The following is a 17,155-nucleotide window of genomic DNA, read 5'->3' on the forward strand; positions in this document are numbered from 1 at the left end:
AATGCAAGGGAAACATCCTACCCACTGTACTATCTCTCTAGCCCTTTGTGTTATGCTTTTGATTTGGGGGCCAGACCCAGTGGTTCTGTGGTGGTGGGGTAATTCCAGAGGGTACCTGGGAACCACACAAGTACTGAGATGGAACACAGAACCTAGGTCTTCTGCAAGTTTGTGTCATTTCATGGGACCAGAGAACTAGCACAGCAAGTTGGAGCAGGCAGCTTGGCATGCGGGTTTCTAGACGTGGAATTTATATTGTAAATCCCAATACCTAAATTTAAGAAATATTTTTTTTGTTTTTTTTTTTGGGGGGGGGCTACACCTGTTTGATGCTCAGGAGTTACTCCTGGCTAAGCGCTCAGAAATTGCCCCTCGCTTGGTGGGACCATATGGGACGCCAGGGGATCGAACTGTGGTCCTTCCTTGGCTAGCGCTTGCAAGGCAGACACCTTACCTCTAGCGCCACCTCACTGGCCCCAGAAATAATATTTTTAACTGTGGGGCCAGAGAGACAGTACAGTGGATAAGGCTCTTGACTTGTGTTTGGCAGGAGTAAGCCCTGAGCATTGTTGGGTGTGGCCCCAAAAATGTGTGTTAAGGATGCAATAGTCCTTTTTCCTTTCAGAGTTCATTGCTGAGTCAGGAGGAGTAAAGAAATTTACCACAGACCCAAAAAAGTTGTTTTCCCAATCTCTAGAGTCCACTTCTCAGTTTCAAAATACTTTTCCACAGATTAGTGGTTCAAGTTACTTACTTGATTGAAGTTCTTCAGTGGCTCTCGTACCCTCAAGAGGAGACCACTGATTCTGGAAGGTCCTTTCACAGTTCAGATGTCCCAGGTTTCACAGGTCTCCATTGCAGTAGGCACCCTCGGGATGCACATGGCTACAACAATGCCGGGTTTGCTGTGGGATCTGATCGGTGATTGTGGAGAAACTGAGCATGTGTAATGGTGTAGTGCCCCCCTCCCAGCTGGAGATCCTCAAGCCCCTTCCAATTCTGTGCTGCCTAATTATCACCCAGGAAAGGAAATTTATTTATCTACTTTAAATATTTTTGTTTGTTTTGAGACACATCTAGAGGTTTTCTGGGCTTACTCCTGACTGCCCTGAGGGATCACACGTGGTGAACTCTGGACACCATAAGTATGCCGAGCACTGAACCTCGATCAGTTACATGCAAGACAATGGTCTGTACTATCACTCTGGGAAGGTATGCAGTTAAAGCCTGAGAATCAACAGGTTTTTGTAAATTCCTTGAGGATGAAGACCATTTGTTCAAATTTCCCCATTATCCATTCCGTGACTTAACAAGTGAGTTTTGCTGAGAAGAACCTTTTTTTTTTTTTTTTTTTTTTTTTTTGCAAGGGAGGGAAGAATTGGAGCCACATCTGACTGTGAGGTGCTCAGAAGCTATTCCTGGTTCTGTGCTCAGAAGTGATCCTTGGGGCTGAAGAGATAGCATAGTGGTAAGGTGCTTACCTTGCAAGCAGCCAACCTAGGATGAATGGTGGTTCGAATCCTGGCAGCCCATATGGTCCTACCTGAGCCTGCCAAGAGCAACTTCTGAGTGCAGAGCCAGGAGTAACCCCTGAGTGCCATCGAGTGTGACCCAAACACCAAAAACCAAAAAAAGAAGTGATCCTTGATGGTTCTTGGGGAACTATATGTGGCACCTGGGATTTGACCACAAGTTAGTAGCAGTATGCAAGGCAACCACTTTAACCTCTATAACATCTCTAACCCAGAATGAGGATTTTTAAAAGACATGAGATTGGTTGACTCCCAGTTAGGTGAATTCTCCTTTATTGAAGTTGTGTCTTATAAAGTATGTCACCAGACTGCCTTTTAAAGACTGCAGATTATTTCCAAAACATCACATATCTTTCCACTAAAAGTTATGCCCAGAACTCTGATGAATCTTGTTTAAGTTCCATATATAAAATATTTTGAGGTCTCCTAAATTTCCCAGATAGGAATTTCTAAAAATAGCAAGATTTTAAAAAGTTATTCTTTTTAAATTTTTGAAAATTTGTTTTGTTTTGTTTTTGGGCCACACCCGGCGTTGCTCAGGGGTTACTCCTGGCTGTATGCTCAGAAATAGCTCCTGGCAGGCACGGGGGACCAAATGGGACACCGGGATTCGAACCAACCACCTTTGGTCCTGGATCGGATGCTTGCAAAGCAAATGCCGCTGTGCTATCTCTCTGGGCCCTTTTGAAATTATTTTTAAAAGCAACCATGTGTGTTACTCCATATTTATTAGACAACTGACAAGAAGAACAACTTTTGGCATAAGAACACCAATTTATTCTTTTTTTTGACACATGAACACAAAATATCCCTGCAGGCCAAAAAAAAAAATTGCAAAATTTAAACAATCATCCTCTTATCTCAACATAGTAATACCGTAATACCATCCCTCCCTCAATAGTTTAGAAAGTACCTCGTATTGCTAGAGACGTACATCCTGTCCAAATTTAATAAAATACATTTTAAAACATTACAAGTCTAACAATATAGAAACAAAAATTACAGCATTAGTCAAGTGAACAAATGCAAACATTTTCAGCCACTAGACATAAAAAGAGCATGAATAGGTTAATAGCAAGGAACAAGGAAATGCTTCATCAGTAAGATCTTCCCTTTAATTATATAAGGAAAATCCTTGGAACCGAAGCAATCTTGACACAATGCCCTCAGCCTCCACTTTCTTAAAATGAAAGCAGAGCTACCACCTTGCTATTGAGCAAGAAAGTCTTACAGCACATCCACAAAGGGTCACAAGGGCAGGAAGGAGAAAGTGAGCCTTGTGAAACAGTGAATTACCTTTTCCCATGGAGGATAGGTAGCAGAAGCAGGTAGATAAGCTCTGTTAGGCTGGGCACCAGGTCCTAAGATACAGATCATATGGAATATGTCTGCTGGTAAATCATCACCTTTGGAAGCAGCAAATAGAATTTACAGTAAGAATGAAAATGTTCAGCCTACCCAGACTGCTGGCTACACGAAGCCTTTACAAACCACTCAGAAGTCAACAGCTAACAGTAAAACATAATTGGTTCAAACATAATTGGGTCTTTGCCAGTCTTTTCATACTCCCCTCTTTATTCCCAACTTGTAACTCATTAGCATTTCTACATTTATATCTTTCACACCACATGACAGTACCTAAACAGGCTGTATCCCCAAAAACAACAACAACAACAAAAAGAAAATAAATGAAAAACAGCCAAGAACTACTTCTAGAGATGCACACCTCCCATTGATTGACACATGCATAACAATTCAGTCAGTCCCGAGTCCGGCCCAATTAGAACTGCCCATTCAGTCTTGCTTGGAAGTATATGTAACTCTGATTCTGCAGTGATTATTTCTTAAAATTCAATCCCTCAGCAAGTTTTCCCCAATAATCCTAGTTCTTCCAGATTTCTTTCCAGATTTCAAAAACGGCAGCATTGTACCCTTAAAGGTATTATTTTCCTATTAAAAATAAAAAATAGGCCTCCCGGCATTTCCTCCACCACCACACTGATTTGCTCCAGTGTAATAGGACTAAGTCACACAAACTTAGTCATATAGTTCAAGGTCCAGCATAAAGTCAACTGCAGGCAAGTGAATCAAGGCTTCCAGGTACTCTGCCTTACTCCCTGCTCCAGACAGGCGAGGGATGAAGCGATGCTCCTTTGTGCTCTGTGCCTTATTACCAAACCAGAGGCACTCAAGTACAGGTGTGGTGCCTGCTGGCCAGCCAGCCAGCCAGCCAGCCAGCCACCAAGAATTCTTCATATCCTGGACTCCTGAAAGTCTTCCTTCTCAAAAAAAAAAAAAAAAAAAAAAAGTTCCATGTTTCCTCTTCTTGGGTTCGGGGTGGCCATGCTGAATGAAGGATATTTTCTGTGCTCTCCCTGAACAAGTGTGAATAAAAACAGCAGCCAGCCTCTCCCCAACATGTCCTGATTTGTATTATCCAAGTGAGGTATTTGGAAAAAAAAAAAAGGAGAAGAAAAAGAAAAATCTTATAAATTAACATCTGCCATCTCTTCATTCCTGCTTATGTTGTGCCTCAAGTACAGAGCTTGCTCTCACCCACTCTATGCAGAGGAAAGTGATATCTGCAGCCATCTTAATGATTTATCGGACTCAATACACATTATAAAACTCTCAAGAGACCAGTTTCAGCAAACACTGGTGGCACCGCTGATCAACAGCTCATGGAAATGTAAACTTCAGTGTATTTACAAGCTTATTTAGAAGATTGAAGAAAAACAATGTTCTATATTGCTGGGATTTTGAGAAGGCTAGTTGAAGAGATTTGGACTGGCTAATTAATGAGTTTAAGCAAACACCCTTCACCACCAGATCCAGTGTTCCCTCCCCAGCGGTTTCCAGACTGAGGTTACATGCTGTGTCTCTGTCTTCTTCAGCACCTTCCTCAGCCCTATGGAGTGTGGTTATTCTGGGTCTTTTTGCCCCTCTTCTAGCTCTCACTCCTAAGGATCCAGGATAGAGAATCGCAAGTCAGTAAAATTGGAGCTGGGAAACACTGGCTGGAACCACCAAGATTCTATGTAACTGTTGTCCATTCACAAAGTACTATCTACACTAAATACAAAATACATTTCCCCTTACATTTTAGCTGATACTTGCTTTAGATCAACTTCCTTTGTTTGGATAAGAAAGGAATCCTGTTTCCTTATGAGAAGGATCCAGAATCTTTTAAAGAGAAATCAATCTTTTCTATGCAGCTTTAATTTTATAAAAGGAAGGAAATCCCACTAAGTACATCTCATGTAAAAAGTGAAGCAAAAATGTACACTGCAAGTAATTTTGTGGGTAACCTTGATTTCCAGGGAAAAAGTTTTAAATTCTGGTACATTTTTGCAAGTTGTAGCATCACTCAATGTACCTTAAGGATTGGCAAAGCCTATCCAATTGCATCCTGGTTCTAGCTTATTTTTAAAACAAATGACAGGACATCAATTGTGACTATAAAACAGATAAAAATAAGTCTTTTAAAAAGCATGGAAATATATGTCTTATCTGACTGGTATCAGAAATTGCCAGATTATGATCTATAAGAAACAGCCGATAAAATCATACTGAAATCTCATCTAGAAAACTACATTGTTGGGGAGGAAGAGAAGGGACCTTAAAAAATGTTTATTGCCAAAGTTAATTTTCTATGAGAAAATTTTAAAAATCATTTAGATCTAACAAACCACACAGCAGCATAAAATGGGCACTTTTGAAAACTTTGAAAGGTACTAAAAGCTAATTCTTTTTCTCAAAGAGGGGGAAACATGAGTACTTTTTGTCATGGCAGTGTTATCTGCCACCATGACATGCATTACATCTGCTTAAGTTACACATTCACAAAAGTCAACTAAATAAGAGAACTGCCTATCTGAATCTACAGCCAAATATAGTGTGATTGCCTGGCAGCCTGACTTGGACTAGCACAAGTCTGTAGTCAGTTATAAGATAAAGTAGTAAAACTAATAAAACTCTGTAAAAATTTAAAAAAATCAATGCTTGTTAAAGGCATTTACAGTGGCAAAGTCAGAAGTCTCCGTTAAAAAAATCTTTGTACCCACACAATTAGTTACGCTGAACTGAAGTAGATTGTTTGGTTTTTTTTTTTCTCTCCCACTTATGCACATACCCCACAAAATGAATACAGAAAAAAGGAATAATTCTTCTTTTATAAGACTAGAGGGATGCGGTGAACACCACAGCTAGCAAAATATTCCATAGAAACCTTTCTTGTAAAGTCCTTTAGAAGAAAAGTTCAGGCTGATCAGCCTTTGTGTGATGAGGTAAAAATTCAGTCCAGTGCATCAGAAAAGACAATCTATGAGTATCTATTACTTTTCTCTTTTTCAAAAATGGCTCAATTTTGTTGATGCATTAGACAGTGCTATGAAGTACAGATTCAGTGCAACTATTCCAAGCTGCTGGTCGAAGACCACCTGAAGTCAACTTGGCTCTCTCTAGAGGTGAGAGGCATTTGAAACATTATGAGGCTGAAGGGGGTGCCAAGCTGGTGGAGTTATTTTTCTGAGACTCTCAGGCAAAATACATTGTATGCTGGGTATCATGGTGGATCTGAACAGCTTTCGCCAAGGCCTGAGGATCTCGGCCATTGCTCTGTCCTGACACATGACTGCCTTCCGCACTGTAAAGAAAATAAAAAAAAAAAAACAGGTGTAATAGAAGAACACTTCAAACTTAATGTGTTTCAAATAGAATGAAGAGCATACACTCAAGATATTAGGATCAAGTCATAGCTTCTGTTTTTTCTGTTTTCTGCCACCAGGGTTATATCTGGCTGTGCCTGGGGGTTATCAAGGATACAACCAATACTGTGCTAGGCTGGGTGGGTGTGGGGGAGAACAATGCAGTGCCCAGGACCTAACTCAAAGCAAGGCATGCACCTCAGTCCGGCAAGCTATTTCCCTGGTCCCAAGTCATAGTTTCTTAAATAACTTGATATATTTCTCTAAATATCTGTTTGTTCAAATGAAAAAATAGAACTTGTTTTATGTGAGTTTTATGAGAATTAGAATTAATGTCTACAAAGATCTTTTTCTTTCCTTTGGTTTTTGGGCCATAACCAGCGGCGCTCAGGGGTTACTCCTGGCTCTGTGCTCAGAAATTGCCCCTGGCAGGCTTGGGGAACCATACGGGATGCCAGGAATCAAACCACCATCTATCCCGGTTGGCCAGATGCAAGGCAAATGCCCTACCTCTGTGCTATCTCTCAGGCCCAAGATACAAATTCTTTATAGTGCATTGATAAAAAAACATGCCTATTATACCCAATTAATGCCTTCTTGTGTTTTTTAGGGAGACACACACATCTATGCTCAGTGTTTACTCTTTACTCTCAAGAATTATTCCTTGTGGTGCTTAAGCAATCATATGGGATATCGGAAATTGAAACTAGGTTAGCTGTATGCAAGGCAAATGCCCTACCTGCTGTACTATTGCTCTGGGCCCAATGCCTATGTCCTTTAGGCTCCCATCAAATGTCATTTTCCCCAAAGAAATTCCTTAACTCCAAAATTTAGGTCAAGCCACAGGAACGCACTTTCTTTTTTTTTTTTTTTTTTTTTTTTAGGAACGCACTTTCATAGAATCTCCTGCTTTTTGTTCATTGGAAAGGCACACAATTAAAATATTAATTAAGGAAAAAATATTAATTTAAGGGACTGGAGAGATAGCACAGCAGTAGGGCATTTGCCTTGCATGCAGACAATCCAGGACGGATGGTGGTTTGAATCCTGGCATCCCATATGGTCCCTTGTGCCTGCCAGGAGCGATTTCTGAATGCAGAGCCAGGAGTAACCTCTGAACGCCACCAGATCTGACCCAAAAACAAAACAAAACAGAAAAATTAATAAAGTTAAGAGTCTGGAGTGATAGAATAGAGGGTGGGAAGCTTGCCTTGAAAGCAGCTGACCTGGTCTTGATCCTGGCATCCCATATGGTCTCCTGAGCTCCACCAGGAGTAATTCTTGAGGGCAGAGCCCTGAGTAGCCCCTAAGTGCACTGAGTGTGCCCCCCAAACAAAATAAAAACAAAAATAAATTTTATGAAGATTGAGAGATAATACAGCAGGTAGGGCACTTGACTTGCACATGGCTGACCCTGTTTCAATCTTCAGCATTTCATATGGTCCCCTGAGCACTGCCGAGAGTGATTCCTGAGTACAGGGTCAGGAGTAACCCCTGAGTATTGCCAGGTGTGACCCCAAAATAAAACAAATATTAACTGAATAATTACTGATTTCTCCATTGTGATATAACACCCCTCCCACAAATCATTGTTTTTTTGTTTTTTGTTTTTTTTTTCGTCATACCCAGTGATGCTCAGGAGTTAAACCTGGCTCTGCACTCAGAAATCGCTCCTGGCAAACTCAAGAAACCATATGGGATGCTGGGAATGGAACCACAGTCTGTCCTGGGTTTAGTCACATGCAAGGCAAAGGCTCTCCCATTATGCTATCTCTCCAGTCCAAAATCAGCAATTTTGTCTACCTTACATAGCATTGACTCCATCGTGCCTGGCATATAATATAGTTTCAATGATCTTTTTTAAAATAAATGAATAAATGTATGTTCCAAGCAGAGTGCAGGAACATAGTAGATCATCAGCAAATGTTACTGTGTCATGAATCTCTTCCTCTTTTCCCCTCACTAGTTCTAAGATGTGGGACAATTCACAACTCTTCTGAACATTTGTCATTTAGGACAATAATAACTTCTGAATACCTTTTCAGGGCACCATGTTATATAAAGGAACTGATAAATTGTTTATATTTCAAAAAAAACTTTATTTATTTCTTGATTGATTGGTTGTTGAGTCACACCCAGGAGTGCTCAGGGGTTACTCCTGGCTCTGTACTCAGAAATTGCCCCTAGCAGGCTAGGGGACCATATGGGATGCCAGAAATCCAACTGGTTCCCTCCCAGGTTGACCGCATTTAAGGCAAACACCCTACCGCTGTGCTATCTCTCTCGCCCCCAGGAATTCATAAATTGTAAATCACTATACCTCTTCAGACTTCTCTATATAAATTATTGTTATTATTATTGATTTTGGGCCTTGCCTGATAGTGCTCAGGCTGACTCCTGGTTTTCCCTATGTAAATTAATATTACTCTTATATCAAAACTTCCAAAAAAATATTCTGTGACTATCAAAAAGTCTTTTGTTTGCACATTTGTTTTGTTGTTTTGAAACACATCCAGCTGTTCTTAGGGTTTACTCCTGACTCTGCACTCAGGGATCATTCCTGGCATGACTCAGCAGATCATATGTGGTGCCAGAGATTGAATCCAGGTCAGATATCTGCATGCAAGGCAGATATCCTATCCACTGTACTGTACTATCTCTCTGGTCCCTATCATTAAAGTCTTGTCACCTTTTGGGCCAGAGCAATAATAGCATAGTGGGTAGGGTGTTTACCTTGTATGTGGCTGACCTGGGTTTGATCCCTGACATCCCAAATGGTTCCCCAAGCCTGTCAGGAATAATTTCTGACTGCAGAGCCAGGAGTAACCCCTGAGCACTGACAAGTGTGACCCCAAAACCAAAAAAAATAAAACAAAAAAAAACTAGTCACCTTCTATTTTACCCTTTTTTTTTTTTTGGTTTTTGGGTCACACCTGGCAGTGCTCAGGGGTTATTCCTGGCTCCAGGCTCAGAAATTGCTCCTGGCAGGCACAGGGGACCATATGGGGCTCCGGGATTCGAACCGATGACCTCCTGCATGAAAGGCAAACGCCTTACCTCCATGCTATCTCTCTGGCCCCACTATTTTACCCTTTTGCTTTTTTGTATTTTTTGTTTGTTTGTTTTGAGGCTACACCTAGCTGTGCTCAGGGGTACTCCTGGCTCTGCACTCAGGAATCACTCCTGGCCGGCTTGGGAAACCATAGAAATGCTGGGGATTGAACCCAGGTTTGTGAGGTATAAGGAAAATGCACTACTTGTTGTGCTATCTCTCTAGCCCCTTCTTTGCTAGTCTTTTTTTTTTCTTCTTCTTTCTTCGCTAGTCTTTTTTTTTTTTTTTGGTTTTTGGGTCACACCTGGCAGTGCTCAGGGGTTATTCCTGGCTCCAGGCTCAGAAATTGCTCCTGGCAGGCACAGGGGACCATATGGGGCGCCGGGATTCGAACCGATGACCTCCTGCATGAAAGGCAAACGCCTTACCTCCATGCTATCTCTCCGGCCCCTCTTCGCTAGTCTTAACCAATCAATTTTATCCTGGAAATAGCTTGTTACATTTTTTTTTTGTTTGTTTGTTTTGGTTTTTGGGTCACACCCGGCATCGCTCAGGGGTTACTCCTGGCTCTATGCTCAGAAATCGGTCCTGGCAGGCTCGGGGGACCATATGGGATGCCAGGATTCGAACTGATGACCTTCTGCATGAAAGGCAAACGCCTTAGCTCCATGCTATCTCTCCGGCCCCAGCTTGTTACATTTATTGAAGTTAATCCTACTGTTAACTTACTTTTCCATCTTCATGCCTATTGTTCCCTTTCATATGTTCCAGCCAAAGAAAACTTGCTACTGTCTAAACATGCCACTTGCTTTCACTTCTTTGTGTCCTTTGCCTACAAAATCCTTTCCTTTTCTTCTTAATGAATAATCCTATCTAGTGAACTATAAAATCTTCTAACAACCTTTCCTCTGGTGCCTCATCATACTTTTATCTAAAATGCTTTATTTTTTTAAATTTTTTTTTTCAGGGGAGAATGCCAACGCAGTCCCCCACTACCACAAATTATGCAGTCGAGTTTCCCACATTTGGGGAAATCGCAGGGGTCAGCACATCCGGAGTGCAATGGATAAGCCTCACCCTGGGAAAACCACCTTCGTGATCATGGTATCTCCCCTGCCAGGTAAGTATTAAAATGCTTTATTAATTGTACCTCTACGCTTGCAATGTAGTCTCCATACTGAAACATAAGATCCCAAGAAAAATGACTTCCTCATTTTTGTATTTTTTATAATCATGTGTGTTTGTTTGCAGCTCTGAGGACTGAACCTCACATGGACCTCAACATGTGAGTCATGCGCTCCACCACTGAGCTATATCCCCAGATTGCTCAGTATTTTTGGCACGTAGCACAGTGCTGGGCACATAGTCAATACCTAATAAGTGTGTTGGTCCAATGAATTTATATTAAAGAATGGAAGTACAAAGCCATGGCTGGGCATTTTCCATAACAGTGTACTTCCAACCCTTACAGAAATAGATTTCAAGTGGAATGTCTACTATTTTGTAGCTGAATCCAGACTTGGGGAAAAGCCCAGAAACTACTACAGTTCACAGATTGTCATTTGGAAGAGAATATTGATGCAGATAACTTATTTAGTTATTTAACAGTAGCTTAGCCAGAGGTCAAAATGTCCAGTTCTCTTAAAATCCCTATTTGGGGATGAGAATGATCTGGCCTGTTTTTCTCCCCTCCCACAATAACCACTCTTCCAGACTATAGGGAAAGCCAACTGAATAAGTCCAGACTGTCCCCTGCATAAAAAGAAATCCACAGGTCTACGACTGCTCTGACTAGGGTCAGGTAATCATGATGGCTTTGGCCTTTTGGCACCTCAAGACCCTAGCAGAAATAAGATGCATTTGGCTCTAAGGGAAATCCAGAAGCCACTCCAAATGAGACTTTCTTTTGAGTGGATTTTAGTTACATCAAACAAGCATGAACAAGCCTGAGCATTTCTTGGATAAAAAGTTGCATTACAAACTCTCAAAGGCACATACAATTTTATGCTATCCTTTCCATTTAAATACCTAAAGAAGTTTAATTCTTCCAAAAAGTTTCCTATATAAACTCATTTTTTGTTTGTTTGTTTTTGGGTCACACCCAGTGACCCTCAAGGGTTACTCCTGGCTATGCACTCAGAAATCGCCCCTGGCATGGGGGACCATATGGGACGTTGGGGGATCGAACCACGGTTTGTCCTAGGTTAGCACATACAAGGCAAGCATCCTAATGTCTGCGCCACCACTCGGCCCCAGAAACTCTTTTTTTTTTTTTTTAACATGCTAACAGAGATTTTACTGTGCTTAAGAGACATACCTGTCATGATCTTTATCCACCAAATGGTACCTTGCCCTGAATGCTACCAGTCGGGCATAATAGGCAGGGGCTGGAATAGAGACTGAGCGTGTGCACCGTACATAGGTGTGACACAGTTGATAAGTTAAGAGCTGGAGCTCATCCGCCGTGAAGCAGTTATCATCCCACAGGACCTGGTAATGTGAAGGACGGCTGGTTCCCTGATAGAGAGTTTTAGTATTAATATATATCTGACACGAGATTGGCAACCTAAAGAAGAACTGGAATTTAATCCTTAAACTCAGAAGTACTCCTGCCTAGCACACGTACAAGCAGATACATGGGCCAAACAACAGTTCTAGGATACAAGAAGTAACAAAGTTATGCACAGTATTTAGTAACAAGTCTACTCAAGCTACCTTCTGAATTTGCAGACATTTCCCTATCTAGGAAAAGATCTAGACCAGTTTCCAAATTACCTGAATTCCTGCATGACTACAGAGGTAAAAGTCAAACTCAGACGGATGTGTGATGGTACTATCCACTGTAGTGCCTGCTGGGACATTGCCACTCTTCCCCACCTACCAAAACCAAAAAAAGTATAATTAGTCATCAAAGCAAACTGAGCTCAGGCTTATGTTTTCCCATTAATGTCTTAATTGGTGACAAGTACTAAAGTGCTCTTAAAGTCTTAAAAATCAGCTTAAATTAGGACACTAGGTTTTTTGCAGCTTTCCTTTAGCCCAATCACTCCATCTTTTGTTTCCTTAAATAAATATATTCTGTAGTTTTTCTAGGAGAATCCAAAACAAGAATTACTTGGAGATAAGTCACACTTAGTGGTGCTTAGGGAGCATTCTTCGCTCAAAGCTCAGGGGTTTCGGGCCCGGAGAGATAGCACAGCGGCATTTGCCTTGCAAGCAGCCAATCCAGGACCAAAGGTGGTTGGTTCAAATCCCGGTGTCCCATATGGTCCCCCATGCCTGCCAGGAGCTATTTCTGAGCAGACAGCCAGGAGTAACCCCTGAGCACTGCTGGGTGTGGCCCAAAAAAACCCAAAACAACAACAACAACAACAACAACAACAAAAAAAAAGCTCAGGGGTCTCTACTGGCCATGTTCAGGGACCAGGCAGTGCTGGGAATTGAATCTGAGGTTCCCACAAAGAATTTGCTCTGAATCTTTTTTTTTTTTTTTTGGGGGGGGGGTGCATACCCGGTGATGCTCAGGGATTTCTGGCTCTGTGCTCAGAAATCGCTCCTGGCTTGGGGGACCATATGGGATGTCACCGATTACCGAGGTTCGTCCTGGGTCAGCTGCGTGCAAAGCAAACACCCTACCGCTGCACTATCGCTCTGGCCCCTGCTCTGGATCTCTGAACCACTTCCACAGCTCCAGAAAAAAGAATGCTTTAAACAGTGACTTTGAGATAACATAATAAATAAATAGATAAATAATTGCCATCTATTTACAGATTATATATTTATATGCTCACTGAAGAACTGTGGGGGGAAGATATTTAAGGTGTACATATATGGGCCGGGCGGTGGCGCTGGAGGTAAGGTGCCTGCCTTGCCTGCGCTAGCCTAGGACGGACCGCGGTTCAATCCCCCGGCGTCCCATATGGTCCCCCAAGAAGCCAGGAGCAACTTCTGAGCACATAGCCAGGAGTAACCCCTGAGCGTCACAGGGTGTGGCCCAAAAACCAAAAAAAAAAAAAAAAAAAAGGTGTACATATATACTTAAAGATATAGATAGATAGATAGATAGATAGATATTTCAGAGGGAAGAAAAATCTGTTTTATTCTTTATATTCGATAAAAAATTAGATGAAGAAATCCTGGTTCATCAACACTAATACTCTTATAGAATCTATAAAAGTAAATGCTCTACTACAAATATAATGAGATTAGACTTAGAAAAAAACAGTTTCAACTCTAGACCTTGACTAGCAATTACATGCCTTGGACAAAGCTTTGAACTTGATTCTAATAATCATCCAAAGCTAGAGAGCTAGGGGACAGAGTGATATACAGTGGGTAGGAGACTTTTCTTGCACATAGTCAACCTGAGATTCCCTGCATCCCATATGGTCCCCTGAGCACTGCCAAGAATAATTCCTGAGTGCAGAGCCAGGAGTAACCTTGAGCATTGCAGGTATAACCTTTACCTCCCCCCACCAAATAAACAAAAGCTAGAGAGATCAGTTTGGAGGTAATATAAGCACTGGTGGGCATGGTCCCAAAATGCAAAATAAATAAATAAATAAATGTAAAATAAAATTTTAGTATTCTTCTCTAGCCAAAATTTTTTTGTTTTGTTTTTGGGTCACACCCAGCAATACTTGGGGTTAATCCTGGCTCTGCATTTAGAAATTACTCCTTGTGGGATTGGAATGACAGCACAGTAGTGCTAGGGCATTTGCCTTGCTCAGAGCCAACCCCAGACAGACTCTGGTTTGATTCCCGAAATCCCATATGGTCCTGTGAGTCTGCCAGGAGCGATTTTTGAGCACATAGCCTGGAGTAACCCCTGAGTGCTACCAGGTGTGGTCCAAAATTTTTTTTAAAGGAATTACTCTTTGCAGTGCTTGGGGGACCATATGGGATACCAGAGATCAAACCTAGGTTGGCTGCATGCCAGGTGAACATCTTACCCATTATCTTATTGCTCGGCCCTATTTCCAAAATTCTAAAATAAAACTAAGTATTAAATTCTGCTCATGGATCAATATGAAAAAGTGGATTTATTATATTGGTACAACTTTGATGGTAGCTTACCTCCATTCTATTATTACCTTCAAGTAAATATATATTAATGCATATATCTCTGAGAACAGAAAATGTTCACTATAGAAAATTCATATGTGATTAGGGTACCTAGCAATATAACCAAACATAGAATAATGCAAGCATAGGTTCCCAAATTGTGTGTTCTACTAGCTGTATTTAGATATTTTATGGTCAAAAGAACTGGAAAAATGCAGTTAATTCAAAGTTTAAATCAATTTTCTATTATACTGTATCTCTTTAAGAGGGTGCTAGAGTTTGAAGCATTTCCCCAAAGGGTATATGGAAATGTTCTTGAGCAGTGCAGTTGGAGGATAAATTCTGCATTTTCAGAACCTAGTCCTGACAGCAGTTGGAAAAACAATAGAGATGGGGCAATCGATAATGCTTATATACACGAGGAAGAAGGGAGGCAAACCATTTTGTGATACAACAGAGGACAGCTTGATCAACCACATATGAGGGGGTTAGGAAAGGGGAATGGCTGAAAAGACAACTCTGTCGTTTCTGGCTTGGATGATGTGTGAGAATTAATGCCAAGGTACCCTTCCTCCCGCCCAAAAAAGAGAAAGGCTGGGGAAGAACATGTTTTGGATGAGGATAAAACAATAGGAGAAGGTTTAGACCTGTTTTGTTTGAAATGCCTGTGGAAAATTGTCACACTGTGCCAAATATCTTTGTGCTCCTCCCTCGGGGAACCGTTTATATCCCCACCCAATTCGTTCAGGAGTAGCCACATAACATAGCTTTGGCTGACAGAGGTGGCCTGAAAAGCATTTCTTCTGGGCAGAGGCTTTAAGCCAGTTTAGGCTTGTGTATCTTTGCCTCAGCTCTGTTAGAATGCCTAGACAAGTGCCTACCTTCCAGCTTCCCCACCCAGGGTGCTCTGTGAGTGTAGGATGCAAAGGGAGGACAGCAGGGTCATAGCTGCTGGAGAGCTCTAGTGAATGTGTAATGTCAGCAACAAGATAAATCTTTGCAAGCCACCAAGACTTGGAAACTGTTACCACGGCCCAGGCATAGCTTGTCTTGACTGATACAATGTCTACAGAGCATCTAATTAAATATATTTTTAGATAATGGGAAGCACAAATCAGAAGCTACGCAGAAAAGCCTGGGCTTGAAATACAGATTTAGGAATCTATGAGGAAAAAAAGTGAATCTAAAAAAGTGGGTGAGATTAAAATCAGTTGAAATTGAGAAGAGAATGGGGGAAGCAGGAGGAAATGCTAGGAAATATCAACCAAGAGGAGGAGAAAGAAAAGGTGAAGGAGGAGGTGGAGGTGAAGGAGGAGGAGGAGGTGAAGAAGGTGAAGGAGGAGGAGGAGGAGGAAGAGAAAGAGGAGGTTTGAAAGGAAAAAGGTCTGAGGACCGGAGAGGTGGCGCTAGAGGTAAGGTGTCTGCCGAGGTTCAATCCCTGGCATCCCATATGGTCCCCCCAAGCCAGGGATGATTTCTGAGCGCTTAGCCAGGAGTAACCCCTGAGCATCAAATGGGTGTGGCCCAAAAAAAAACCAAAACCAAAAAAAAATCTGAAGGAAAACCTGGAAATGGAGGTGGTTAATGAACCTGAAAATCACACTATTATGATTGAAGATGGCAATCTCTCAAGTAATGCAATCTGACAAGAAATGGCTGAATTCAAAAATAACAACGTAAGAATAGCTGAAATAGTTACTAAAATTGAAGTCAAGCTATAGAGAACCTAAGCACGATATGAGAAAATACAGAGAAAAGTCCACCATGGAAAGTCAAAAAAGTAAAGCAATAGGTAAAGTGAGGGCAAAACAGAGTGAAAGGATGCTTATTGGACAGCTGAGGAAGAGGTCAGTAACTTTAGAGAACAATGAGAACAATGCTAAATGTCCGTTTTGAAGATATAATGGGTAATGTATTTCTTGTCTTGGGGCCATATCCAGAAATTCTGTGCTGGAGAAGATTCCTGGGAGGGTTGGAGGACCTTGTGGTTCTAGGGACTAACCTAAGCAAAAAAATATACTTATTAGCCTTTTTTGAGCTATCTCGCCAGTTTTTTGTTTTGTTTTGTTTTGTTTTGGGGCCACACCAAGCAGTACTCAAGGGTTATTCCTGGCTCTGCACATAGGGATTACTTCTGATGGTGTTCAGGGGACTATCTGGGAAGCCAATTTGGCCACCTGCAAGGCAAGCAACCTATCGTTTTTTACTATTGCTCCAACAGCAATGAGTAATTTTTTTTTTTTTTTGGTTTGTTTTTGAGCCAAAACAGGGATGCTAAGGACTTACTCTTGGCTCTGCATTCAGGAATTACTCCTGGTGGTGCTCAGGGGACGAAGTGTGGCCCAAAGTCCCCCAAAATATCCTTTGAGGATCCTGGATATAGTATAGCAGGAAATTTCTTGCATATGGCAGACCAGTTTGAACTCTAATACCACATATGGGGCCTTGAGCATAGTCAGGAGTAAACCAGGAATAAACCCTGAATACAGCGAGATATGACCCATGTCTCCTACCTCCAATATCCTTTGTATTAATGCAAAATTATCTAGCAGATAAATTCTTCTTTAATCCCTAGAACAGTGCTGCAGGTATTAGTAGCATAAAGTAGCAAATAGAAATGCTTCCAAATAGATAGTCTTTCCCTTTGTAGGTTATCAGTAACTTCACAGTATACCAGGCATGTTTCTGATTTCCACGCTGAAAATTCTAGAAACAAGTAATGTCAACTGACAACAAGAGAAATAGAGTCAGTCTTAACTCCTGCATCATTCACAATCTTGGTTAAATTGAGTCATTTTAAT

General features: G+C 41.4%; 1 protein-coding gene and 1 non-coding gene across 2 annotated transcripts in view; both read right to left on the reverse strand.

Annotated features, from left to right (window-relative positions):
• Positions 1 to 2,282: 2,282 nt before the first annotated feature.
• Positions 2,283 to 17,155, reverse strand: part of LOC126011397 (protein argonaute-4) — a 38,341-nt gene continuing 23,468 nt past the window's right edge. The window contains exons 15-17 of the mRNA XM_049775164.1: positions 12,066 to 12,167; positions 11,608 to 11,807; positions 2,283 to 6,177 (exon numbers count right to left, since the gene is read on the reverse strand). Coding sequence (XP_049631121.1) covers positions 6,069 to 6,177; positions 11,608 to 11,807; positions 12,066 to 12,167 — 411 coding nt within the window. The 3' untranslated portion in view covers positions 2,283 to 6,068. The remainder of the gene's footprint in view (positions 6,178 to 11,607; positions 11,808 to 12,065; positions 12,168 to 17,155) is intronic.
• On the reverse strand, positions 10,255 to 10,418 carry LOC126013086 (U1 spliceosomal RNA). Its single transcript, XR_007497419.1, has one exon. It is a non-coding gene; the product is annotated as a U1 spliceosomal RNA (small nuclear RNA).

The sequence above is a fragment of the Suncus etruscus genome, chromosome 6 (assembly GCF_024139225.1).
Source record: "Suncus etruscus isolate mSunEtr1 chromosome 6, mSunEtr1.pri.cur, whole genome shotgun sequence".
In the NCBI taxonomy this organism is placed as follows: domain Eukaryota; kingdom Metazoa; phylum Chordata; class Mammalia; order Eulipotyphla; family Soricidae; genus Suncus; species Suncus etruscus.